General features: G+C 46.4%; 1 protein-coding gene across 7 annotated transcripts; it reads right to left on the bottom strand.

The window, feature by feature from the left end:
* Positions 1–6203: 6203 nt before the first annotated feature.
* LOC146353027 (murinoglobulin-1-like) lies at positions 6204–25723 on the bottom strand. 7 transcript variants are annotated; one of them, XM_084835487.1, is made up of 9 exons: positions 24592–24850; positions 18792–18975; positions 15536–15692; positions 14647–14694; positions 13089–13147; positions 12432–12758; positions 9952–10054; positions 9625–9666; positions 6204–7716 (listed from the first exon to the last, which is right to left on the bottom strand). In XM_084835487.1, the coding sequence occupies exons 6-9, from the start codon at positions 12552–12554 to the stop codon at positions 7691–7693; spliced, it is 294 nt and encodes a 97-aa protein (XP_084691613.1). In that variant the 5' UTR covers positions 12555–12758; positions 13089–13147; positions 14647–14694; positions 15536–15692; positions 18792–18975; positions 24592–24850; the 3' UTR covers positions 6204–7690. The 7 variants fall into 7 exon arrangements, with proteins under 7 accessions (XP_084691613.1, XP_084691612.1, XP_084691608.1 ...); XM_084835486.1 differs by lacking the exon at positions 24592–24850 and adding an exon at positions 23695–23773; XM_084835482.1 differs by lacking the exon at positions 18792–18975 and having other exon boundaries at positions 24592–24887.
* Positions 25724–26237: the final 514 nt, after the last annotated feature.

Raw genomic sequence — 26237 nt, 5'->3', positions numbered from 1 at the left:
ACCGGAAGCAGGAAGCGAGGGGTGGGGCTTCGTCGCTGGTCCACGGTGATTGGCTCCCGTAAGCCCTTTTCTCCAATCGGGTGGAAGGACCGCCCAGGCAGTCCCGCCCAAGTTTACTTCCGGCCCAATCTGAAGAGGAGACTACCGCCCCCTCAGGCCTGTGCGGGCCTCCACGTGACAGACTCCTCGCGGCCCAATCAGTGGGCGACAAAGCCGCGCTCTACGCTCGTGCCTAAGTTGTTCAATGGGAGAGAGGCAAAGGAGGGCGCGGCTCAGTGGAGTGGCGGCGCCCGGCACGGGGCGCTCACGTGCTGCTCTCCCCCAAAGGGAAAATGCTTTTAGCAGCATCGCCCTAGCGGATCCGGTCGGAGGCCCCGCCAGCCCAGCGGCCCGGTTCCCGGCGTGGCGAGGTAGATGCCTCTAGGAGGCCCACAAGCAGGGCAGGAATGCAGCGGCTCCCCAGCAACTGAGGCTGTGCGAGGGCTAGTTGCCTGAACTTTAACTCTGTGAATTAGCCCAGTTCCCCTTCAGACCCGTCTAAGTTCGTGATCGCCGTCGCAGCTTGTGGCAACAAATCCCATAAATCAGTTGTGTCTTGTAACTCCCTAATCCTTCGGGTTGCCTCTTGCTGCACATCTGCAGGCTCCACAGCGAAGGTGGGCAACAGGTGGATCTCCAGCTGTCTTGGCCTACGCTTCCATACGCCCTAGCCAGCATAGCCAACGGTAAGGAATTACGGAAGTAGCAGGCTATAACATCTGGAGGGCCTCACGTTGCCCAGCGCTGCTCCACAATATTCTTCTTCGAGAAGGGATAACCAGAACTGTATGCTGTAGTCTTAAGGTGGCCACGGCATAGGTTTGTATAAGGGCATTATGATACTTGAAATATATTATAAAACCTAGCATGGCGTATACCTTTCTGGCTGGGCCCTTCCAGTTCAAACTGCTTCCAGTTTATGTGTGAAGATCAGGCTTTTTGGTCAAAATACATCGCTTTACGCTTATGTACATTGGATTTCATATCCCATTTTGTTGCCCGTTCACTCAGTTTGGCGACATCCTTTCAGAGCTCTGCTGTCTCTCTGGGTTTTCACCATCCTGAATAATTTGCTGTCATCTGCAAACTTACCCACTTCACTGTCCACCCCAGAGTCCACATCATTAACAAACTAAATAGCACCAGGCTTATAGATCCTTGGAGGAGCCTACTGCTTCAATCCATTGAGCTGTCCTTTTACTCTCATCCTGCTGTTATGAGAGCTGTAGTCCTGAAGCCAGAGGTGGGATCTCTACTGATCACCCCTGTTTTCCCTCTCCTTCCTCTGCTTGACAGGCAGGCATTCTACAGGTAGCTTCCAGCTGCACCTGTTTAGATTACATCTAAAACTAGCAGTGGTAGAGGGAGGAGATGTTTTCCAAAGCAAGTTAGCTCCGTTCACAACGCAGTCTGCAGCGTCACCAGTGGTGTGCCCTGCTTTTCTCGCTGTTTGATGTTGAGGTAATCATTCTGAGCACTTTGCACATGACCAGAGGCCCATAGCATTGATTCAATTAATGGGTTTGGCAATAAGCATTCATTCACAAAGGAATGGCACTTATTCAGGGTCACTTTGCTTCAGAAGAAGGTACTCCGTCCCTGCTCAAAGGCACCCAGCTCATGTGCCAGAATTTGTGGCCACAGAACCTACAACCCAAGGGGCTGGGCAGGGCTTAATTTCAGTCAAAACCCAACCCTACTTGTATAAAGTAGCAATAAAAAATAGCCTGTAGTCATATAGTATTGACTAAACACTGTAAACACCACATTCCTCCAATTTTGGATCAGAGGGTGTAGCTTCTATGCGAATCAGAGTCCGAGAACACTTTCTGAAAAAGTCAACAAAAGGTTCATATATTTATCAATTCCTTTTTTCCCTCCCTCCAAGAAGCTCAAGGTGGGTTCTAGAAATGTTAACACCAGCTGAAATACACTTTTGGAGCTTGACATAAGATTTCATAAGATTTATGACATAAGATTTTTTGGAGCTTGACATAAGATGGTATGTTTTACCATACATCAAGTATATTGGCAAATTTCTCCTCACCACTTAACAAGAGGGTGCACATTCTCAAGCTACCCCAGGGTAAGAAAGCTAACCTTAGGCTAATTGGTGATCATCTGTGAGCTAGAGAACCAAGTGGTTACATGCTCATGTCTCTTTGATAAGTTACCACTCAGCAAATGGTTGTCTATATCCCCTCAGAGGCTCAGATCTCATGCAACACTAACCCAAGATATATTTTTTTTAACCCTGAGTTACCATGAAGGAGCCAGCATGCTAGTTCTCACAGCTTGATTGCTCTTATTTCACTCCTTCTGCCACTGGGAGTGGCTAAACAAGCCAGAGATTATCTGTCCCTGGCTTGGTTAGCATGATGTCAGAACCTGGAACTCTGGCTTGTCAGAGGACCTGGGTTAACCCTGCTTGTTAATAGATGTGTTAGCATTTCAATGGGTGGGGAAGAGACTGGAGAGGCCAGGATACGAGCTATCCTGAGGCCTCTCCAGCCTCCTTCCTTCCCTCTCCAAATCACCCCAGTTAGATGGGCAAAAACACCCATCTAGCAAAAAATGTGGGGCAGGAGGTCAGGGAGGCGAAGATCGGCTCCGCCACTCCTCCCACCCTGCATAGGATGAGGATAAGCCTGCGAGTTCAGGGGCTTATGATCATCAAGGGTGCAACCCATAGGACTGGGTTGCAGTAACTTAATTACTTACATTATTTAAGGTTGTCGCCTCTCTCATGAGAGGAAACACACACACACACACACAACTGTTGGTCATTTGCACATACTAATGAGAAAAATGCAAATTAAAAATACTTTCTGACTACAATTGAGATTTGAGATTTTTTTTTAAAAGCCCAACCAACCTAAGTCCTTGGTTGGCTTGTTTAAAATTGGCCAGGTGGCAATACTTGTTTAGTGGCTACCAGCATTGTGAACAAACTCCTGTCTAAAAATTAGTATGGATATGGGTGCCATCTGTACACCCAAAATGACAAGCATGAATGATGCCAAGAAATAGACAACCCCACTGCTCCAGTAGTTTGACACAGACCTCTAGAGATGTACGGTAGCTTCACATCAAATAGAACAACTATTCACAGTAAGAAACACCACAGGAATGAAATGCTAACATAGTTCAGCTTTAGGGAAAGAAATGACCATTTGTGAAATGGTAACCTATCATGCTGTGCATGTAACCACTAGGTAAGCTGGGCATCTGTCCTGCCATATGGTGAGGAAAATCTTACTACATTTCTGCATCTGACCAGAAATCCGCTGAAGCAGGAGTGTGACAGGAGTGGTACGACTGTTTTCCTCATCATTTGGCAAAAAGTGTTCACCCTGGTAAGGTGTGGTAAGATTTTCCTCACCTTTGGGCAGGACAAGACAGATGACTAGCTTACACACGCAGTCATGTGCACACCATGGTGTATATTACTAAAGAGGCAGCCCCAAGACTAAAAAGAGTGGGAGAGAATCACACTCTATTTCCTCAGGCATCACTTCCACCCAGAAATTGCCCCCGAGGCCTCCATGGAGAGGTGCCTGGCAGCTATTGAGGGGGCATGGCTGTCTTGCACTCCACTCCCTTTACTGCCAGTTGGCAAAACCTCCATTGAGAAATGGAGATCAGCCAGTACTTCCAGTCAGCTGTGGGCCCCTCTGCTTCTCCAGCACCTCCATGTTAAAAAATATTTAAACAGAGCATTAATCAGGTTAATTTAAACTGAGATATATTTTCTAGTGCAACTCTAAAATAGCAATTAGGGCCCCATCTACATAGCACTGCATTCACCTCCCACCCCGTCGCAGCTGCACAGCACTGCAGCTTCGAATTAGCTTCTGGTGGTATACGCTCGTGGTTTACTGCATGCTCCCCTAACAGACTCCGCTGTGCCCTTTTTTTGCCATTATACTTTAATGTGCAGCTGTGCAGCTCTGTGAGCATGGGGGTGCGGCGCTGCAGTGGCTGTTTTGTATTTTGTGGTGACACATTCAGAATATGTGTATAGACAAAGTATTCCATTTTTAAATATAAGTTTGATTCCTCTATAACTATTTGTCTTTTCGTATAGCTATAACGTTACAATTATAAATATTCCATTCATATTCTTTTCATTTATATAATCAAAACTATGTTACTATCAATAAAGATTACACACTAGTTTCCTGATAAAAGCTTACTGTCTATTTCTCTCTTACTCTTTCTAATTCATAAAGCCTGCCCAGACCACAGGCACCACAGTAAATTCTTGTTCTCTTCTGAAATGTAACAAACATGATGAGAAGCAAATAGAGTGCAAAGCTTGACCCTGAATGTAGTTTGAATTGTAAACAATCTTGAATGTGCCCTGTGACCCAAAACATTTAAGTATCAATGGAGAACATCATGAAATGTAAAAAAGGTTAACTTATAACTATTCCATGTCATATACTCATGAAGTATTCTAGCCCAGTTCAGGAAAGGGAGGTATGAATGGAGAATGAATGGTTTTATTGCAGGAAGGCCAAATGGGGGTGCTCTGGTATGTGTTGAAGATTGCCAAAGTAAAGTATCAGTTACAAAAAATGGAAATGGGCCAATAAAAGAGGGGTGTCTGCAGATGTTCTGATAATGGAGGATGGCATTTTATGCCCACGGAAACAACCTTGGGAAATGTTGGGGAATTGGAAGAAGGCGCCAGTCCATCATCAACAGCCGTCAATCCTGGAGATTGGGAACATGATGTATTATAAACAGAGAACAGACTCTTTAATCTCATGCACCCCAACGAGGGAAAAGGGCGTAAAACCCCCAAATTTTCCAGCATTCAAGGGGGGCGTGTTTGCATCTGGATCATTTGTATGTGCACATACCAGCCGTACCCTCGATCCACGGGGCATGTATTCAGTGCTCTGGCCAAGTACTTGATAACGTGTGCGGAGTATGTGTTGGGTAAAATTCAGGGAAAGGATTTTACTGTCCAGGGCTTAGATAAGGAGCAGCTATCTTTGTTCTGTTATACTTACTGTTTGGGTTTGGATATAAGACAGCAGGCTTAAGCTTGGGCCTGGCTGACACTGTATCACTGTTGTGCAGTGGGCTGGTTGCGGTGTAGCCGAACCAGGAGCTGCACAACAAATAGGGACTAACTATATTTAGTCATTTAAATGCACCACATTTGGGTAACTAAGTTTGGACCAAGAAGCGTGTAGCTTCTTGAGACTTGTTTTGTGTTAAGCTTGTACCTGAGAGGCGTGTAACCTCTTAAGCCCCAGAGAGCATGCTACCTGAGAGGCGTGTAACCTCTTAAGCTTCAGGGGACGTGCAACTATCTGAGGCGGCTCTACTTTTCCTTATTCCTTTTATTTCAATAAATCTCATTTTCTTTCATCTACATTGGTGTGTGCATGCATCCTATCTCCACCTCATAACAGCCCAAACCTTGCAGCCTGATCAACTCAGTGGCTCTGGGTAAATTGACATCCATATTTCACAGTGGGTTCTGTTGTGTCTTTCCGTCCCTTGTTAGGTAAAAAGTGGGTGTTCTGTGCTCCTTCATTTCCACGCCATTTGTTTGTCAGTTCCGCAGCTGGAGACTCTTGCAATGGTTCGCGTGAGTGGTATGTGCCTACCCATCACTCCAAAATGGAGGCTAGAATGAGGTTGGTCTTCCCCCAAATCCCCCACCCTGCCCTGCCCTTGGGCACTGGGTCTGAAAGCAACTGTTGCGGAGATACGAAGCTGCAAAAATGTGCAAAAGTGTGATTAAATAAATGAAAATGCCTCTCTGTGCCTCTGTAACCGCACAGCTGCGAAGGGACAGGGGGAGTAAAGGGGCATCACAGGATGACGCAAGCACTACACATGCCTACAACACGCCCACTGCAAAATGCAAAGTTGGTTCAGGGAAGGGACAGACAGCTCGCAACTGCGGGCAAACCAAAAAAATCACAGCAAAATGTCTCCTCGGAAATCCGCATTTTCCAGGAGAAAACCATGGGTGGCTGTGAAGTGGTGACTGTGTCATCTGTCCTGAGGGACCTTGACTTGCAGCTGCACTGGACTAAAAGATGGGGCCTAGGATAGATTCAGTTACCCTCAAACAAGAAGTAGTAATGTCTTACAAATCTGTTTTGAATTGTATAAGTTGTCAAAGCAAACAGGGATACCCCGTAAGTAAAATATTTTCTCTTACTTCAGCAGTATAAATAAACAAGCGTAAGGACATTATAAAAAGTACAGTATAAAATATAATGAAACACACCTTCCATCATGCATTGACAGCAGTTACAAAAGTCTCAGCCAACTGGAGCTACAGTGTATTTCCCATCCGAAAAGCCAAGGACATTGAATCTCACTCTTGTAAAGCCTTTCTTAAGCAAACCTGGATTACTACAGCTACATTTTTTCCATACATGTTTACTTTTAAAAAGCTTGTGTACTACTGGTAAAAACAACCACAAAATCCTGAAGTGTCTCTTATCGGAACATGAGCCCTTATAATGTTTTCCTTTTCCTGTAAAATAGCCAACTTGGGCTGTATTGAAATTTCCCATGCTATAATGGTGGGTAGCAGGGCTCTTTCTATTGTCTGTTTAAGACAAGTATTGAGAGAGGGAGGGAGGGTTAGTGTTTTGTTTGTTTTCACAATCTATTCTGTGGCATCTGACAGAGCTTAACTCAGGACAAAGGCATGACCCTGTAAATGTATGTTGCAACAATGCTAAGTTCCACTTCGGCTCTCAACATTGCAGCTGGAGTTCTGTAGGGAGTCAGATAACCTAGTTTTGAATACTCTCCAAGCCAGAGGTGGGGAACCCATTTCAGCCCAAGGGCCGGATTGACAGCAGAAAAACACATCAGGGGCCACATGTCAACAGTGGGTAGGCTACACCACACACACTTACATACATCCAAATATATGTATCCTTTCTATTCACTGCCATTTTATCAAGGTGGTTAATGGTGATGACTGGAAAGACTTAAAAAATGATTTTTAATGGTACAATGCGACTTGTTTTAAAAAATGAGAAGAACAGCAGAGGGTTGAATAACCTCTCCCACCCACCATCTTCTTCATCTGAAATCACATTCACACATACACAACTTTTCAGCAGCACCTTGCATGCTCAAATGGGATGCAGTTTTACCCTTTTAGCCAGGAAAGAACCAAGATGACAATACAAAATGCTAAAGAAACAGGGGAAAACCCACCCCACCACACACATACATGAAGCAAACTATCAGTTTGAAATATACTTGTGAGAGGACTGTGGAATAGGAAGCATTTTTTCATTTCATCCAGCAGAGGGAAGTAGCATATAGAAGGACCTCTCTTCTGACCTCAGAATGAGAAAGTAGAAAGATTCAGAGTACTAATTTGACAAACCTTTCCCATGGGTTTTTTTTTTCCTGTTCTTTACAGCTTTTCAGCCTGTTGTTCTGAGGATAGCTAGAACAGGCTGAGGCATACACCTTGGGTTTATAATACTGTGGTACCAGCAAGCAAAGGAACCAGAAGCCATTGTTTGGTTGACTGTGTCTGGAGAAATACTTTCTCCTCTTCCATTTCTGCTGTTCTCTTATCTCTCATTATCTTGTGGAAAGAATATACTAGTAGGATCACGGGGGGAGAGGGTAGACGAGTCTTCATTCTTTAGGGAGTCCCCTGTTTAGCTTTACCTGCAATGGGGGAAAGAACATAAATGCATGCAGCCAGAGATGGCCTAAGACATCTTGGTACCTGAAGCGAATGGTGCTCTCCAATAGTTGGAATGGAGCTGCTATTAGGACACCATCACATGACTGACAAGTTGCTGTCCCCAAATCTGGCAAATGCAGTGGGCTATCCCACCCTGCCTAGTCATAGAGCTAGTCCTGCATTCAGCTTATTTAGTAAGAATGTTGTCTCCTGCCCCATAACAGAATTCTCTGTCCAGCTCACAATAAACATAAAAATAATTTCAATACAAAACAGAACATAAAACATAGATCAAAAGCAATATAAAATGTAACTTTTGAAAAGGCCTGGGTGAACAGAAAGGTCTTCACCTGGTGCCAAAAATATCACAGGGATGGCGCCAGGCGAACCACTCTAAGAAGGCTGTTCCATAACTTGGGGTGCCACCACCGAAATGGCCCTCTCCCTAACAGTCACCTGCTTCACTTGATTTGGTGAGGGCACTCGGAATAGGGTTTCTGAAGACCTTAAGTTTCTGTTCGGTATGTATGAGAGAGAAGGCAGTATTTCACATAACCTCGTCCCAAGTCATTTAGGGCCTTAAAGCATTTTAAATTGGATCTGAAAACAAACTGCCAGTCAGTTCCTCCCTGGCTTTTCATTGTCTTCTCTGTTGCAGTTGCCAGTTTCAGAGGCTAGGAAGCCAGTGCCCTTAGAAGGGCGAAGATACTAACTCAGGCTGAATCTACACAAAGCAGTTTTACCGTTATCACACTGCAGTGATAACTACTGGTGCCCATTGGCACCAATAGTTATAACTGCAGTATGATAACGGTAAAACTTCAACCTCAGTGATGGCAAATGCTGGATGCCTCAGCATTCACTCATTTCAGTAAGCTGAGCAGCAGAACAGAGGGGCTGCAGGATGTGCCCATTTTGCCCATATTTACAGCCAAGGGAGAAGGCTGTGGCATAGGTGATGGTGGCCAGTGGAGAAGGAGACTTGCACGACAGACATGCAGGTGGGATGGGGGCACTGAGATGTGCAAGAAGGTTTTGGAGAGCCAGCAGTGGCATCTGAGAAGGGGGCTTGGATGGTGGGTATTTGACAGTTGCCAAGGGGTGTTTAGGCTATATCAGATGGAGGAACAGTGGTGGTGCTGGGAGTTTGAGAAGCACCACATGGAGGCGGAAGGTGCTTCTAGAGGAGGCTTTTATCGCTTCATCGCCCAGCTTCGTCTTCCAGTCATAGCCCTCCCACATTTTCCTACCACTTCTTCCATCTTTTCCCTTACCACCAAAAACCCATTAAGGAAAAAAGAAAAGACAGAATAGCTGCACAAGGCCTTCTAATTTGTAGTGCTAGGAGCCCCCTGCCTAGACTCAACCCTAGTGCACCAGGATTGGGTGGGATTTTTATACGTCAGCCACAGGTACCACTATTGCCACAATTCCCACTCAAAACTGGTGGCTTAAGTTTTAGAAATGGCCCTCAGGCATTTTATGGGTGAGAGTTCAGCCCTCCCACCCACTATAGGTTGACACCCCTTCTTTACAGGATGTGAAAGCTAACAGGACATTGCAGTACCAACATCCCCAAAGTGCAGTCTGAGTGATAATCTTAAGGAATAGTTTATATAACCAATATTTATTTTCTACACAGGGATGCATCATATTGGCTTTTCAATGGGTTATGTATCCCCATCCTTTGGGATGGGAAGGCTGGAAAGTCAGTTTTTTAAAAATCCTCTGATCTATCTCTTGATAGAAAAAAAATATTATTTTAAAACTGGGTAATTCTAGAACTTTTTCAGTAACTCCAATGAGAGGAACTGACTGGAATTAACTGCTGGAAGAAAAGAGCTGGGTTTGGGGTGACTGGCAAGAGGTAATCTCGGTTCATACTTTACCTGTACTGCAGGGGGTGCTGTACGGGGCCACGGCAGATTCATCTGGAAACATAACAAAAAGGGAAAGATGGTCAGGGCAGAGGTATGTGTCCCTCCCAAACTCTGTCCCCAGCCCACCCCAACTTCCTGCATAGAGATTAACCGTCACTACCCCTTCTGTGATGTATTGTTATGGATTGGTTTTAGAGTATTTCTAAATACAATTTTATATGGTGGTTTTAAACTTTGTCAGGTGTACTGAGAGTTACTGAGCAGTGGAATGACAATATTTTAAAAAATTAAAATAAAGACGCCCATAGGTGCTTGAGTACCAGAGATCTTTCTCACCTGTTTCGTAGTAATCATAAACTTTCACCAAGGCCGGCTTCAGGCCCTCAATAGGTATGTCCTGCTCCACCATGAAGGAGTAACTCTGGGTCACGTTGCTCACCTGTGGAAGCAGTTGGGATCACCTGAAATCTGATTCTGCCAATATACACATACACACACCCTCCAGGAAAGCAGTTCCTCACTGGAGTGCCACCACGTAGGTAGTGCTTCAAATCTTGAGATGTGACCCTCCCATGTTTTCCTACCACTTCTTCCATCTTTTTGCTCACCAAGGGCATCTCTACACCAGCCTAAAATCCTGCATTTAAAATGGGGCTTTCTGCTTCCATTTTAAATGCAGGATCACATTGACTCCCTTTTTCACGTGCTTCCTTTTCCTCCACCCCCTTCCCACCCCTCCTCCCCGTATTTGAGTCTTCCATTATCTTTTATTGATCTCGCTCCTCTTCTTGCGTCTTTAACTCTTTTCACGGAGAAAACTGAAGCGGAACACCGCTGGGTAATTTGATAGCTCATTATCTGTGATCCATTTAAAAACGGAACACAGGGCATTTAGTGCATGGAATCATGTAAAGAGCCCGCAAACTTCCATGAAGGAGCAACCTCAATTGCAGGATAAAAGTTCCGTGTGAAGAAAGCCCAAGTCTGGATGTAAATCCCGATACTCATAGGCAGCTTCACAAGCAATGTCAAATGTTCTGTGAGTGTCGGGTCCAGTGCAGGTCTCCAGAACTGTGTGAACCTCCAGTGCAAAAGCTGAGTCCCCCTGGTGTGGCTGCACATTGTATTTCAAGGTGGTCTGGGAAGGACGTAACACTCCAGTGTGTCTCTATGGGGCTGTTTTTGTGTTAGTGAACCAAACAACTTGTGCAGCCTGGGCTGTGTTGTGGGCCAGGTGACCCTTACATTCTGTACCACAGACCACCAAGCTGGGAGGATATATGCAGTGTTGAGGCTGGTGCTACCCCCCACCGCCACCCCACCCCCAGTTTCCACTTTAGACAGTCCAGTACTTGCTGTGAGACAATTCATCCCCAAAATACAGCCACAGGAGCAGGCACAGTTTGCAAGCCCACAGCCTTTGCCCCTCCACTTTGAGCTGCAGCTTCCCTTTCTTTACTCTCCCACATTCTTCATCTCCTTATGCTCCTCCTCCCTCTCCTCTCTTCCTCCCACCATCTCCAGTGGGAACTGAGCATGCTTTCCCTCTCTCGCACCTGGCCCTCTATCTCCCATGCACCCCTGGGACACGCAGCTGCATGTGGACGCAACCTTCCCCTGTCACCTCCACTCTGCAGTCCCCTGGATCTTTGGGCAGAACCTGGCACTGAAGCAGCAAACGACTGGTGCTGTCCACATGGAAGTGGTCCAGGTCAACCCCTCCAGAACTCAGGTTCACTTTTGCCCTTGCCCCACTTTTGGAGTAAGTCAAGGCCCCAAACAGGGAGAGGGCCTGCACTGCCACCACTGCGTCCTGCAACAGAGACCCCAAATAAGGCAGTCTTAACCCACAACGTGGGCATCACATCACAGGAGCAATGCACATGCCTCAACCCTCCTCTCCCACCACACTCCCCAGGCCTTTGGAACAACTACATCTGAGCTTCAAGGACAGAAGGTTTCCCCTTGTTTTCCTCACTGCAACCCTCTTATACTCTTGCTCTGTACAGATGGCTGGGATGAAAGCATCCATTTAGTTCTATGAGGGAAAGGGGCTGCGACTGAGAAAACCATAGACAAGGGCCTCCCCTAAGATACGACAAGGTACAACAAAACTAATCCTCCACCATAAAAGGCTGGAGGGCTGTGAGAGTCATAGGTTGTGTACACCTGCCACCATTAATAGAAAAATGTGCAATGAGGCACCCCAAGAATTCCTGTGTACATGGCATCATACAAGGAAAGGTTCCTCTCAGAATAAGATGGAGAAACATTGGTTGCACCACACCCTGTTAACTGCCTCCTGTTGCTCACTAGAGTTCCATTTCTGGAATCTGAAGAAGCAGGTGCCAGCCGACAAGAGCTTATGCTCAGCTATTCTTAAAGAAGTGCATGTCAGTGGTGTCATGGCATCTCCAAGTCAGGTTGCTATACGGCTACAAGGGGGGGGGGCGGGGCGGTGAGAGTCTTTCACTTCCTGCTGCCTCAGATGGAGCAGCAACAAGGCCAATAGACGGGGGAAGGTGCTGGAGGTTTGTGGATGGTTGGGAGAAGGCAAAATCCAAACTGGAAAAGAATTTTGGGGTCATCATGCTCAACTTATATTTATGGGGAGCATTACAGGCCTCCAGATTCACAATGCGAGCCAAGGAATATGAACGTTGGCAACATTTCTACTGATATTGGCATGTAGTTCTGCTCCCTGACATTCAGTTCCTCTTCTATTGCTACGAATTCAAGATTTTGCAGCTGCGGATTTACACTGTGTTCCTTGCTGTGTGGCTGGTACCGGGTTTTTGGGAGGGGGAGGAGCTTACCTGAGTGGAGGAGAATCCCCCAGTGGGATTCTGTTGCTCAATAAGCCATTTGACAATGTGGGTTGCCAATGTCAGTTCCTCCTGGGATGGTGCTGGCTGTTTGGTGAGATAAGCAAGGAGCATGTAGGATGTCGTTTCTACCTCTGCAGAGGGAGCCAGTGGGTAAAAGAGTGGGAGATTCTCTTCTAGTTTCCCAGGCTGCTGCCAGTGAATGGAACCATCCTCTTCAGAGACAGAAGGAATGAGCCATACTTGGATCAGACAGTCCAGGTACAATTAAAGGTATTTTCTCACATCAGGCTGGGAGCACCTCTCTCTCAAATTACTCTGTAACATGAATATAAATGCTACATTGGCCAGAGCACTCAGTAGCTTTACAAATGCATCTGTTCCACATTCTTTTCTGCATTATCAGCAAACTTTAATACAAATACTGGAAGAGAAATGCAGTGCCAATATAACAACAAACACATACCATTATCATTTATATAGCACTTTAGAAGGTTCAGACCAGTGCTTCACGTACATTATCTCGTAATCCTTACCACAACCACCCAAGAAAGTAGGTCAGTATGACTGTCTTCAAAGTGCAGAAGTGGTGGGGCGTGTGCGTGCTGAGGCTGAGCAAGAAAAAGGGACTTTCTTAAAACTACTTACTAGCTTTGGATTGATGACTTCCCAGTCAGGGCTGGCTCAAGAGAAAACAGCCCATCAAACTGGTGAGCAAAAGGGAAAAGAAGCAGTCAGTGAAGTCAATGGGAGAGGGAAGTTCCAAGTCAATGCACTGAAGGGGATGCACTCCTATGCATGCCTACTCAGAAGCAAGTCACATAGATTTCAATGGCACTGACTCCCAGGAAAGGAAAGCCTTACAGCCAATGAGTTTACTCAGAAGTAAGCATTGCTGTGTTCAAGGGATCTCGGAACCCATAGTGGGATGGGAGAGAGGCAGAAACGGTCACTGGAAGTGGTCAGTGACCTGCCCCCCCTTCCCACCAATTTGTTGTCATGACAATGCTATTCAACACCACCCTGCAACACCCCCTAGCACACGCCCACACAAAGTGGGACAAAGCGCTAAAGGGGAAATACACAGCAGGGAGGACATGGAGATTTCAGTCACAAGTACAGAAAACACCAGGTTTTCCCCATTCTCAGATAACATGGAAAGAGGGAGTGGAAGTTGTGAGATAGCAAGAGAGCAGTAGCGTCATCTAAAGCTCCAGTGAAAACCAGTGATTAAAGAAAAAAATCAGGTGTGAAGACAGCCTTAATCAGCAACATACCAGTCAAGAAAGGAATATCCTGCACATAGGGACATTCTTGCAGTGAGGGCAAAAACCGCCCTCTACCCAATGTTCTGTATGTTCCGGTTCTCACTGAAAGGAATCAGGTGGGGGCAACATGTCTGTATGCAAGCATCTTATGAACACACACACACACGCCACCATGAGAGGCAGAGAGAGAGAGCGCATGCGAGAGCGTGTGTGCATGTTGAAAGAGATGGGAGTGAGTGTGAGACAGAGATGCAGTAGTCACTATATAGTTAAGGCAGCTGGCTTTTCCCAACATTTAATCATTATAAAGACTGAAAATCCTTGATGCGCTGGTGGAGCAATGTAACATCTAAATACATACACAGGAAAAAAATGTTTTGTCCAAGGAAGAAGGGGTTTTTTTTAATTTATTTTTTACTTTTTATCCGTAGATAGATTTAACATTTATATTTTTAGTCCACGGGGAGCACATGTGCAGTCAGACAGAGGGATTAAAAAAAGTGAATTCAAAGACAGAATATGTGCAGGAGCGATGTACACACAGCACGTACTGAAAGAGATCTTACAAAGCATGCAACATGTCTTTGTTCAGTGCACCAGATGCACTGCACACCTAACCTGGGGGCATTGAAATATACCGGCACTTCTTCCACACACCCTCCACCACAAAAAGGAGGCATATTTGGGCATACAAAAGCAGTCTCAGGGAGATAGAGGGAACCTCACTGTACATGATGAACACACAATGCATTCATTCCTGGGACCCACAGTTTATACCCTAGGGGACCCAGAATAGCCATCAAGCAGTCCTTTATTGCAGAGTTAACTCATTAACAGAATGGTCTGTTGGCAAGGGTCCAAAACATTTGCATGGACTGAGAAACTAGGGCCAAGGTGAATTGTTCCAGAGACTACTATGGTATAATGGTGAAACATACCTTCTCATTCACAGGACAGAAATCTTCATTCAGACAGACTATTCGAAACTGAATTGAGAAAGGAAGAGGAAAAGCATTTTAGGGTGCCTTTGCAGGTATGTGCATCTGATTGACATGGTTCAATGACAGTCTCTGACATTTCCAGTCATAAGGAGTTCAAAGTAGCAGGTTCTAGCTAAGGATGGGGAGGAATTCATTTGGATCACATTTTAATACAGACTTACTTAATTTTGTATTTTTGCATGTATTCAGTTATCATTTGTAATTAACTCCTACCAGAATTTTGTGATGGAGTTCTCCAGAGAAACAATGTGTACGAGAATGCATATATTAGTGGAAAATGCACACATAAATATGTGTATTAGTGAAAATACTGTTAAAAATGCATTATAGAAAATTGCTTGCAAAATGTGCATATTACGCAAAAATGTGCACACAAATGCATATTAAGAGAAATGCCTAGAAAATGAATATGAATTTTTGTGTAAACTCAACCCCCCCTCAAATTGATGCAGAAACAGGATGAACCAAACTTAAGGTCGGGAAAATAAGAAATGAAGAGAATTTGAACTCGACAGATTTGTCCATCCCTAGTTGTAGCCACATGCTTGATGCCCTACGAAGGAGAGGCCCTCCTTATGTGGGAATCCTTAGATACACCAGTTTGTTCCCACTGCCTGGTTTGCCTGACCCAGATAATGTCCCACAGATATTATCAGATCCATCCTCAGGGATGCCAATCCATGCCTTACCTAAGGGAAGGACAAAGCCACAAAGGAACAGGTCTTCAGCCACTGACCCAAGTTTGTCAAAGGTGCATGAGGCTCTGAAGTGTATGAAAAATGTATGTGTCATGTGAAAGGAATTGTTGCTTTCTCCACTTGTTTACCTTTCTGTCCTGGCTTGTAGAGGGGTTTGTCTGTCTGGACAAAGGCCAAGCTTTCCAGGTTCTTGACCAGCACCATTTTTCGGCTGCTGAACTCCAGCGTCAGCCTTTTCACCAACACTGTGAGAAGTGCCTCTGGCGAGCTATTTCATTTGTGGAGCTGCAGAAGGAAAGAGCACAAGGGGAGCAGCGGTAGAGCCTTTCCTCTGATGCAGAGTCACTAAGCAGTCGCTGCCAAGGATTCCAACGCACACCACATTAGCCAACCCCCTAGAAATAATGACTGGGAGCTGGGGGATCCAAAAATCTGTTCCACAGTTATGAAGAAATCGCATCTTCACCACGCTCAAAACACAATTTGCTGTTGTCGAGGAACTGCCCCCCCCCCGCCTTACAGGGCCACAGCGAGATTGGGTTCACCATGCCATCTGCAGCACTGAGTTGCCCCACCTAAGGATGTTTTGCAGAACTGGCACTTGAACTGGTGATGTGGGAGCTCCCATCTAATGAACTTTATTTCATTAGAATAAGGATATTTTTGATTTTAGTAAGATGCCTGCTGGCAAATGCCCCCCCCCCTAAAAAAGTGGTAGTAGACCAAACTTCACCCAGCTGACCTGCCTAGCTATGCCCACCTAGCTATGCCCACTATGCCCAGTCTTTTTCAAGATACCATTATCCTCGTCTTGTTTAAGTCTTCCAAAAAATATCCCCCTTTGATTACTGTGAGCAGGAATATGGGAGAGTGCTCAGACAAGTGTAACCTAAGGGTTCTGTTATGAGTTTACTGTGGGTAGGCCTATCACTGTCAGTTTGGCTTAAGGTAGGACTGGTTCACAGCTGAGGATCTGAGAAAACAAGGCCAGTAGCCCAGTGGATACCCCCTTGTGGGAGCTAAATTGTAGATCTACAGTGATCGTCTCCAGAATGTTTGAGATGTGAAAGCCATTAGAGGTCAGGGAAGGTGATATACCAATCCATCAAGCAATGGGGAGGATGCTAAAGTCTCTGCTTGAAGTAACAAAAGTGGCACTTTTTGAGACAAACATAGCAGAGACGCCTGTGAGCTTTAGGCTGGAAGCACCTTGTAATGCAGGGAAGACTCTTCCCCTTCCTGGAAAGTGTTTCAGGAAGAATTCTTTCCCTGCCTGGAGATGCCGGGGATTGAACCTGGGACCTTCTGCACACAAGCAGGTGCTCTGCCACTGAGCTACAGTCCCTCCCTGTCTCATCCTCCTCCCAACCATCTGTCCTGAATCACTGCATTCATGCTGCTGGCTACTGCAAGGATCACCAGGTGGAGAAGGGGGCTTTAGCAATGCTGATTGGCAGTGAAAGCAGTTGGAGGATTCCCCCTCCCCCCGCTTATAGTTTTTTCCCCCAGTGGTGACAGCTGAGGATCTGGGGGGCCACCAGACAGGGCTTGGGGGGCTGCCTGTGGCTGTGGCTCATTGACTGCACTTTTTGAACGCTTGCTTGAAGGCAAACTCATAGTAATAGTCCCACTCATGGTAATCTCACCACAATATTGTCATTTATTTAGGGAAGGTCATAGAATCATAGAATAGTAGGGTTGGAAGGGGCCTACAAGGCCACTGAGTCCAACCCCCTGCTCAGTGCAGGAATCCAAGTCAGAGCATCCCGGACAGATGGCTGTGCAGCCTCGTCTTGAATGCCTCCAGTGTGGGAGAGCCCACCACCTCCCTAGGTCATTGGTTCCATTGTCGTATCGCTCTAACAGTCAGAACATTTTTCCTGATGTTCAGCCGGAATCTGGCTTCCTGTAACTTGAGCCCATTATTCCGTGCACTGCACTCTGGGATGATTGAGCAGAGATCATCCCAGAGGTGTTGATTATAAGGCGGTAAAAGCTTCTAGACATATATATGATGACTCGTTTTCAGCTTAAAGATTTCCGCAGCTAACAATTCATGAATACGAAAAGACACACTGACACTGGGGTTCTGCTGGCAAAGAATGGGAAATGCACTGTCATTAGGGATGGACGAAAGGGACTTACCTCATCCCGCAGCTTGCTTCGCAGTGGGTGGGAGGCACTTCGCTTCTCCGCCCGAAGTTCAGGCAAGGGGGGGAGGCGCCCCATCCCTCGCCGGCGAAATTCAGGCCGGGGAGGAGTGCCCCGTCTCCCCGGCCGCGAAAAAAAAAGTACAGAAAAAAAAACAACCACACACCCGTGATAGGCTACGTGACGATTTACATAGCCTATCACAGCTAGATTTCCAAAGTCAGCCATGGTAGACTACGTAAATCATCACGTAGCCTATCACGGGTGACTTTGAAAAAAAAAAGCGTGTATGCAAATGGCGGCGCCCCATGGGCGCCGCCATTTGTGTTCCTTATTTGGACAGTGGTAGTCTACGTAAAGATTTACGTAGACTATGGCGAAAATAAGGGCAACGCAAATAGTGTTCCCTTATTTTCGCCGTAGTCTACGTAAATCTTTACGTAGACTACCCCTGTCCAAATAAGGAATGCAAATGGCGGCGCCCATGTGGCACCGCCATTTGTGTACGCGCTTTTTTTTTTTTTTCAAAGTCACCCGTGATAGGCTACGTGACGATTTACATAGCCTATCACGGCTAGATTTCCAAAGTCAGCCATGATAGACTACGTAAATCGTCACGTAGCCTATTACGGGTGTGTGTGTGTGTGTTTTTAACTTTACTTTTTTATTTTGTAATGGCGGCAGCCGGTCGGGAGACCGGCCGCTGCCCCCGCCCCCGCCAAAACGCCGCCGAGAGGGACATTCGCTGAAGGTAAGTCCCATCCCGGGGGGGGGGGCGGGGGGCCGGCGGAGAATTTCCCCACCAATTTCAGGGGGCCGAACACAGCCTCCCGAAGATTCGTTGAGAAATTCTCCGCCATCCCTGACTGTCATGATGTTGCGATGCGAGATAAGTGTTACGCACATTATGGAGACCTTGACACAGGGATGCTATTTTCAGCAGCAGCAACCCCTTGTCTCCTGTAACCTCTAGTTTTTTGTCCTATCATTTTCCCCTTGACTATATAACTTGAGGAAGAACTCTGTGTAACCTGAAAGCTTGCATGTTGCACTTTGAACCCTGTCTCATTCTAATAATGATTTTTAATTGTTTGAAATGCTTTTAATTGTTGCAAGCTGCCTTGGGGCCCTTTGGGTGGACAAGGCAGGGTAAAAATGACAACAATAACAGTCAAAATACATAAGCAACCTTGTTTAGGACTGGAAATAATTGACAGTATGCAAGACACCCACCACGAATGGGATGCACTGGAACACATCTTTCTCCGATACCGCATTTCTGATCAGTGTCCTGTTCTGCTCTCCATATTCCAGTGTAATGCTCAGTGTCACAGATTCATTTAGGTGGCTCAGCTGGATGCAGATCTTCCCCAAAGTCTCCGTGTGGATCAGGAAGGGTACCAGAATCAAGTATTGTCTGGGAATCATAGAACAGTAGGGCTGGAAGGGGCCTATAAGACCATCAAGTCCACCCCCCTGCTCAATGCAGGAATCCAAGTCAAATGCCTCCAGTGTGGCAGAGCCCACCTGCACTCTGGGATGATCGAGAAGAGATCCTTGCCTTCCTCTCTGTGACAACCTTTCAAGTACTTGAACAGCACTATCATGTCTCCCCTCAGTCTTCTCAAGGCTAAACATGTCCAGTTTTCTCCTCATAGGGCTTTGTTTCCAGTCCCCTGATCATCTTTGTTGCCCTCCTCTGACCACTCTCCAGCTTGTCTGCATCCTTCTTAAAGTGCGGTGCCCGGAACTGGACACAGTACTCCAGATGAGGCCTAACCAGTGCAGAGTAGAGGGGAACTAGTACTTCAGGGAAAGGGGCACTAGTCAGAGGAATTGGTAATCATCCCAGAGTAATTTTTCCCTCATTTCTATCAGCATGACAATTATTTCAGATGGAGTAAAAAAAGAAAAGAAAAGAAAAGACAAAAGAAAGGTCTCTGCAAAAAAATAGTTTTGGCACATTGAAAGTGTTGGATAGGAACCGCTCCACATGCTTCCAGACACTATGGGGCGGTAGAGAATGTCCTTGTTGTCTGATCAGTTCTAGGGATGGCAGAGAATTCTGCCACAGATCTCGGTGCGGCCGAATGCCAGTGCATTTGGCCCCCGTAAATCTGTGGCAGAATGGCCTGCTGCCCCCCGCCCCCCCGCAGATCCCCCCGGGACAAGACTTACCTCGGGCAGATGTTCCGGGCGGTGGCAGCGGCTCCAGCAGCGGCTTCGGTGGCGGCGGCGGCTGCAGCGGCTGGTCTTCCGACTGGCTGCCGCTGCCATTTGCAGTCTTGTTGCTTTTTTTTTTTACAAGACGTGATAGGCTACGTAAAGACTTACGTAGCCTATCACGTCTGGTTTAAAAAAACGCATACACAAATGGCGGCGGCTATGGCCGCCGCCATTTGCATTCCTTATTTTGGGCCGTCTTAGTCTACATAAATATTTATGTAGACTAAGACTGCGAAAATAAGGGGAACGCAAATAGCATAGCGGACGCTATTTGCGTTCCCCCTTATTTTCGCCATCTTAGTCTATGTAAATATTTATGTAGACTAAGACGGCCAAAAATAAGGAATGCAAATGGTGGCGGCCGTAGCCGCCGCCATTTGCGTACACGTGTTTTGTTTTTGTTTTTTTAAAGCCAGACGTGATAGGCTATGTAAGTCTTTACGTAGCCTATCACGGCTGACTACAGGGACGCAAACAGCGGTGGCTATGGCCGCTGCCATTTGCGTCCCTGCTAGCCAGCAGCTGGATGTCCAGCTACTAGCTGAGCCAGCTGGCGGCTCCGTGGAATCCCCACAGAGTGGAGCCAGCCGGCGAGGATTCTGGGGGGGGGGGAGGGACGGAGCACCTCCCCCCCCCCAGCGGAACCTGGCGGAGCCAGGTAAGGGGACTTTCGTACATCCCTAATCAGTTCTTGTTTCCTGTTTCTCCCCTCCCTCCTCAACAAGCAAGTGCCATGCCATCTCTCCCTGAGGGAAGCAAGTAACTATATTTCATACCTTCGCTCACTTACACTCGCACACCCAGCTTTAGGGGGCACTTGTAGTTATACAGTGTTAAATATCCTTCCCTGATGATGTATATAAAAGCACTAATATAGTTAGTTGATCTGAACTTCTTTAAACTGATTTGAACTTTTTAAACTGGCTCTAGCCTTCATTTATTGCCTCCAATATTAAATGCTGTGTTGCCACGCTTTCTCTATATCAGGCAATTCTTCTGTAAGTCACACCAGACTTTCCAACAGAAAGAGGAATTGCTGCTCATTGTTTAGATACTCACCCCACTTTTGCTCCTGGGAAAGAAGCTGGGCAAATTGCTGTAGCTTTTCCAAATCCTGCAAAGCCTGTTATACTAGAAGCAATCGTGGGACAAAAGAAATATTTGCCAGTATTCCGTTGGGAGGTGATACCTCCCTCAAATCACATTCCTTCACTTCCCTTATGGTGTCAAGGAGTTCAGCCTCACTGCCATTTTAAGTCTCTCTCCACTAAAGGGGTAAGCAACCTTCTGGGATAGGGTAAGGCTGCACTAGCCCCCAAGGAACCCTTCAGGGGCTGCACAAGTGGGTGGGATGGTGAGTGGGGCCCATTTACAGACACATAGCCAGCCAGCTCCCCCCTCCCCCCCCGCACACAGCCGATTAGGGGAGGGGGTCAGGGAACCTGGCTGCTCCAAAGACTGGAGGTGAAGTGCAGTATCTGTGATTCTGCCCTCTGCAGCTGAGAACACGTCAGTGTTCTACCTTGTCTGTGGTGTGGGTGGCTTGTGGTGTGTGTGTGCATGTGTATTCATTTAATACATACATGGTGCTGTGTGATCTATTCTACCGGGCACCCAAGTATTTCCCCCCTAATGCTGCCCTTCCCATCATCCCCTGTGCTCAGGATAAAACATCCCTCCTTTGCAGCAGGCAGCAGGACCAGCTTGGAGCAGTCCTTCCAGCAGCTTCATCCTAGCTCTGAGAATACTGGCAAAAGAGGGATCCAGCCCACCCATACTGCAAAGAAGGTGGTGTTTTTGTAGAGAATGCAGCAGGCCTGCCTTACTGAGGATGCTTTGCAGCAGGCCCATTAAGGATGCTTTGCCTAAGGGCTCTCAAAAGCCTGGAGCTGGCACTGCCCTAATGCTAGGGGGAAGGGGGGGCCAGGATTTAAAATACTCTAATATTAAGGAAGAGATACACATAGCACAGGCTAAAATAAATAAATAACAGATCAGGGTAGAAAACAGGAAGACTGCAGTACAGGAGAAGGAATGATCTGGGATGGAAAAAGGAGGTATCAGAAACAAGAATAAAAAAGCCACCAGAAAAACACTAACAATTACCACCACACCTAAGGTCTTCAGACATTGAAACCTACTAACAGAAAGCAGAGGAAGCAGACCCCCTTATTAAGCTCACCAGTAACCACAATCCCACCCCCAAAGCACAGTGATTGGAAAGCCCCTAGTAAAATGCACTATGATTAGAAGGTAAGCCTGTAAGTTACTCAACAATATTCCCTCTCACCGCCCTCCACCTCACCCTCTGCATTTACAGAAACAAAACCTAAAAGAACCTTGGAGACACCTTCCCCCCACCCCCCACTGTCAGGTCCGGGGCATGAGCAGCAGGTGTCCTTGACTAGAACACCAGGACCAGGGGTGATGGAGGTGGGAGGAAAACCAAAGTTCCTCAAGCAAGGGTCAGACACCGGCAAGGCAAGTCAAGGCCAGAGACATCATTGGGAACAGGCTTCCGGTTGAGTATCAGCAAGGTATAGCAAGATCAGGAACAGCGGGCAAAAGCACGACCCTACCATGACAAAGGCTTGTAATGCTGTGGCAAAGCTTGGAGGGAAGAGGAAACTCTTTATAGGGCTTCCTGAGGCTCCCAGCTGATCTGCATTAGAGGACCTGCGAGCACCTGCAGGCTCAGTGCTTAATCCTGCAAGTACTGCAGTGTGGACTGGGCTGCCTTCTGTACCTGGCCACCAGGTGGAGCTGCAGAGCTTCCTAGGTCGAGCAGATCCTGATACCCATCAGCTTTTACAGAGAAGTAAAAGCAAAATACGCCATTTGGGGGGACTGACTTTCTGCCTTTCCAAAGCCTGAATCATCGACAAAGCTTCATGAGGGTCCAGCTTTGGTTCTGGTAGTTCTGCAGGGAAGTCCACTTCACCCCAGGAAGTACCAGAAACAATCTGAAAGGGCCCAACTTGGTTTGCGCCTGGAGCTTTGGCCAAATCAGATTCAAATCGATACTTTCAACTGTTCCCAATATGATTTGGTTTCTAGACACCGCAGCATCCTAATTGCCTTCCTCCAGCACACACTTGTTTATCAATGTCCTTCTCATCATGTGACATCAAAAATTGGACACAATACTCCAGATACAGTCTGACCAGTGCAGAATAGAGTGAAACTATTACTTCTTGTGACTTTGATACTGCTCCTACTCATGCAGCCAAAGATTGCATTCCTTACTTTAGCAGCCACATTGTACTGTTGGCTCATCTTCCACTTTGTGCTCAACTAAGACACCAAGATCCCTTTCACATGTCCTGCTGCCAAGCCAGATTTCTCCTATCCTATCCTATCCTATCCTATCCTATCCTATCCTATCCTATCCTATCCTAATCAAGTTGCTTGATCTGTAGTTTCCTGGGTCCACCTTCCCCCACCTTTTGAAGATAGGGATAATATTTGCTTATCTACAGGCTTCTGGGACCCCACTCATTCTCCAAGAATTCTCAAAGATTACAGACATTAGATCTGAAATAATGTCCGCAAGCTCCTTCAGCACACTGGTGTGTAATTAATCTGGCTCTGGAGACCTGAACTCATCTATAGTAGCTATGTGTTCTCTAACCATCCCTTGATCTATCCCAGGCAACAAATTCCTCCCTATATCATTTGTTCTCATTTTCCCAGGGCAAACACAATTCCCCTTACAGGAGCAAACCAAAGCAAAATAGGAGCAAACCAAACCAAAGCCTTCTCTCTGACAGCTGTTAACACTTCACCGTCTTTCCCAAGCAGTTCTTCTTCTTGCTCTGAACACAGCCAAAGAAGCCCTTTTGGTTCTTTTTAGCATAAATTGTAAGCCTCAACTCCTTCTGGGTTTTTGCCTTCCTGACACCATACTTACAGGTTCAAGCCTATACCTGTCCTGTTTAAGTCTCAGTTCCTCAGGGAGCTCCCTGTGCAGCGACACAGCTTCTTTAAACACCTCCCATTTTCCCTTCTCATTGGAATAGTTTGTGATGGTGGCTTCAGTACCTTGTTTCAAAATCTGCCATCCCTCTTGAACTCTTTTCTCTCTCAGAATCTCTAGCCATGGCATTCTACAAAATGTTTTTCTGAGCTCTTTGAAATAATCAGTTTTCCTAAAGTCCAGGTTTCACATCTGACTATGCTCAAGTTTCAGATCCCTTGCTATCATGAATACTGAGATGAGGCAGTCACTTTCCCTCAAGGTTCACACCGTGTTCATATAATCAACCAGTTCATCAACCGATGACGTTTTCCGTAACCTGCATGAATAACAAAATTATGTCTTTTCTTGCACAACCCTACCATGAACCAGCTTAGAAGAAGTAGGAGAGCTACGGCCAGTCAGAATTCATTTCTGTGAGAAACAAGGAAAAAGCAGTTTCATCAAGCAGCTTATGGTTTGGTGGTAGATGCTGAGGTATCCCTATGAAGGATGAAGAAGAACAGGAGTAGGATACCTGGGCCCCTAGGGAAGTGGTTGTTCCCCATATTGCTCAGCGGGCAGCTGGCTGCTAAGTCAGGCAGAAATAAAGGCTGGTAGTTCTTTGCACCTTGTACTGCCACCTCAGTCAGCAGCCTGCCAATCTCTTTAGACTGGCTCTCTGCAAACAGCCTGCAGGGCAGAGGAGATAAAGGCTGGTGGCTGAGACTGTATTGGAACTATGGAAAGGAGAGGTGGGAGCTACTATAAGCTCTGAGTCACACAGAAGGTCCCCTAGCAGACAGGGGAGAACAAAAGAGTTCATTTTTGGAGTTTATGCAAGGCACTGACCTGCATCCGAACCATTCTTACAATCCTTTCTTCCAGCGAAGTGTCAGGTGGGATATCCATTCTGATATACAGCTATTCCTCCAGATATTTCTTCCACTGCATGCAGCCCTCTCAGGATACTGGAGTAACATTCTGTGATAGGAACTTCCCTTGACCCCAACTTTGCCTTCATCAAGACCAAGGATGGTTCAGGCACAGACAGTCCTCCTGAGGGTTCTACTGGGCCAGTGTGGGCTTCCCTTTCCCCTTCCTAGATCTCCTGGGAACAAGGAGAAGGGCAAAACTGGCTGCTTCTCCTAATATTCAGGCACAGTCAGTAATAAAGAGGCAAAAAACTACATTCCTTGCCTGCCTCACACACTGCAGTCAGAAGACAGAGAGAGGTACTGTTGCCTTCCTGTTATCTCCTCCTTCCTTATTCCTTGCATACTCCCTCTCTTTCCCAAATACAGCCATCCCAAAAAGGCATTCATCCAATTCCCTGCTTCCTGTCTGTCCTGATGATACATTGGGAGGATGGGAACCTGGCCCCAGCATAAAGGGCAGCCTTTGAATGGACAGAAGACAAGTTTTTCTTCTTCATTTTCTTGGGGATCAAGGGATGGCCAAAGAAAAGAGGTCTGATTACTGGAAATAACAGTACCACTTCAGCTAAAGCTGATCATAGGTTCTGGTAACCTGTAAAAACCTGTATTAAATTACCAGCACTGGACCCCAAAGAGTTCTATCCCGAAAAACAGTCTCTATAAATGGAATCATTACCCTCAGCTCATTCAGGTTGTAGAGGAGGAATTCCTTCTCGTCCCTCAGATCACCTGTCTCATCCACACCACATACTTCACAGATGCTAGAATCAGTCCTCCCAATGCTAAATAAATTACTCTGAACAGAGCAGGACCCCATCAAAATCCTAAATAGACCAACATGTCTCACCCATCCAAACTGGCTGCCTAAAATTCCGTATATCCCACAGAAGTGGACCAAACACTGGTGCCCATTTTCATTATTTTTCCAGCCAGGTTTTACGGGCAACACACATGGCTCAAGCTCCTCTTCATCCTGCCTTCTGTGCAAGGGGAAAGCTACTTAATCATTGGGAAATGACTTCCTTGTTCCTTGGATTGAGTGAAGTGGAATTGCTATGAGGATGGTGAGTGGGCAGCGGCAATGCACTGAAAGGTTACTGTTTTTAGAGAAGGCAGGATTGGCTGGAGATTCAAACAGTCCACACTTGTAGAGTTTTCTTGAGCCTGTCTATTTTCAGCTTTGATTCATGTGATGGCTCATTAAATGGCTGCCTTCTGAATTGGGGCCTGGAGTAGGGCTCATTCTGAAGACCAGTGATGAGCTTGCAGAGGGCCTGGATTGGGCCATAGTCACATAGATTAATAATTTATCTAAAATGTCTGCAAATAAGTATGACTGTTGCCCCCAAAAGGGGTAGGTTGGGAGGAGAGTGCAGCAACCCTTTCTCCAAAGACCAGGCAGCTAGCAAAGACATGGTCACTTCCCCAAAAGGCAGCACGTTAAGCCAAGTCACAGCTAGGATTCTTGGGCAATTTCCTCTGGGAGATAACCTAGCCTTCACCTGGTTTCTGAATTCGGCCCAGGGTTTCTATATACAGCTCAAATGTGCTTTTTTATTC

The sequence above is a fragment of the Heloderma suspectum genome, chromosome 2, assembly GCF_057233095.1.
Source record: "Heloderma suspectum isolate Gila_16-S chromosome 2, 16-S_ref, whole genome shotgun sequence".
Classification (NCBI taxonomy): Eukaryota; Metazoa; Chordata; class Lepidosauria; order Squamata; family Helodermatidae; genus Heloderma; species Heloderma suspectum.
The sequence above is the reverse complement of the archived record's forward strand: the minus strand, read 5'-3'. Positions and strand labels throughout refer to the sequence as shown.